Source organism: Amphimedon queenslandica, unplaced genomic scaffold, assembly GCF_000090795.2.
Source record: "Amphimedon queenslandica unplaced genomic scaffold, v1.1 AMPQUscaffold_4931_Cont23093, whole genome shotgun sequence".
Lineage (NCBI taxonomy): Eukaryota > Metazoa > Porifera > Demospongiae > Haplosclerida > Niphatidae > Amphimedon > Amphimedon queenslandica.
The window spans coordinates 1-1,600 of record NW_003554760.1 but is presented as its reverse complement, the minus strand read 5'-3'; the positions used below and the strand labels follow the sequence as shown (position 1 = coordinate 1,600).

The following is a 1,600-nucleotide window of genomic DNA, read 5'->3' as shown; positions in this document are numbered from 1 at the left end:
AATGAGTATAGTGAAGTTAATGGAGAGTAATGTCAATCTGAGCCAGCAGAATAAGCCATCAAATACTTCACCAAAAACATCATTTCATCAGTCTGTGAGTTGCTGTATAAAGGTGGATTCTCAATATGACGCATGTGCGTCCATCATGACCAGAAGTGTTGTATAAACCAATGGGAACATGCGTCAATGCATCAGATTAGAAAACATTTCTATTCTGACGCCTTGACGCATACACCCATTGGTTTATACAGCACTTCTGGTCATGATGCTAGCGCATGAAAAGCAATGCGTCATATTGAGAACCCACCTTAAGAATAAAGTATAATGTGCATGTATGTGTGCATAATGTAATGCGTATGTACATGTATATATGTATCAATGTATGTTGAGTTTACTTTTTGGCTGAAGAAGTAAAGAATGGTAGAAGATTAGAAGAGGAGGAGGAGGTTGGTGGAGAAACTTTTTTGTTCATTCCAGAACTCACGTAATTCAATTCATGCAAGATATTCCTCTGACAAGAGGGTCTCTTAGTTTTGACTTCTTTATCAAACGTGTTGCTATCCTAATACATTAATACATACATAGCCAGTAAAAGGAATGCCATTAACATTAGAACAAGAATAACTAACTTTCAAGTTAGTGTCATAATCTGAAGGTGTTACATCTGGTTGCCATGGTGGCGACACCGGTTGCCATGTTGATGGTCCCGGTTGCTGTAAAGTAGGAACTGGTTCCAATTGCGCTGGTATTTTGAGTAGACCGAGTTTTGGAAGAGAAGGAGGGAGAGGAGGAGGAGAGAAATCGTCATCAGAGAAATCATCGTACATGGTAAAGAGATCAGGATCATAAAACGAGATGTCTTCCTCGGAATCTCTTTCAACAATTACTTCTCCTCTTTCTCTCTCTCTTTGTAATGGACCAGAGTCATCATATGAAGATGGGCCAGGAAAAGAGAGAGAGAAAGAAGGAGGAAGTTTAGTCTTTGGTACATAAGAGAAATCTCTTTTCATGTTGTCCCTGCGACTGAGGTAGTCCCTGTAATTAGAGCTCGTTACTTTTAGTCTCTTCACTCCAGGAGTGGGTGGAATATTTGACATGCGATTACGCAAATCGCTAACATGTTCGGCCATTTCTCCTGCTTTTTGCTTCCTTTTCATTGGAGTAGCCACTTGTAGTGAGCTAGAAGGCATACTTGTAATACAAGCATCCTAATACAGCACATATAGAAATAATTGAAGATTACACACTTACTGTCATATTTCCATTGCCACTTGTATTTACACCATACTTGCAACAATCATGGCCACATCTTTTAAATATTATTATTATTAAGGAAAGTAAAGGGGGGAATACAATTTACATGTACATAGAATTAGGCTATTAATTCATTGGATACACTGCTTTGTTAATGCAGCGATGATTGCAGAGTTTCTGTCGGCTCTTGGGGCCACTTTTGCCTGATAAAAAAACATAATCATAATAATAATAATAATAATAATAATAATAGAACATAATGAATACCTTTGGACTTAGTATTGGTTACATTTAATGATGCCTGAGGCTAAAATTGACAAAATAAGACATAAAACTATAGTCATGA

At 37.5% G+C, this 1,600-nt stretch overlaps 1 protein-coding gene across 1 annotated transcript; it reads right to left on the bottom strand.

Annotated features, from left to right (window-relative positions):
- Positions 1-32: 32 nt before the first annotated feature.
- On the bottom strand, positions 33-1,556 carry LOC109592510 (uncharacterized). Its single transcript, XM_020007944.1, has 6 exons — positions 1,522-1,556; positions 1,397-1,457; positions 1,252-1,309; positions 630-1,208; positions 396-562; positions 33-102 (listed from the first exon to the last, which is right to left on the bottom strand). Exons 3-6 carry the CDS (start codon positions 1,255-1,257, stop codon positions 33-35), a joined length of 822 nt encoding a protein of 273 aa, XP_019863503.1. The 5' UTR covers positions 1,258-1,309; positions 1,397-1,457; positions 1,522-1,556.
- Positions 1,557-1,600: the final 44 nt, after the last annotated feature.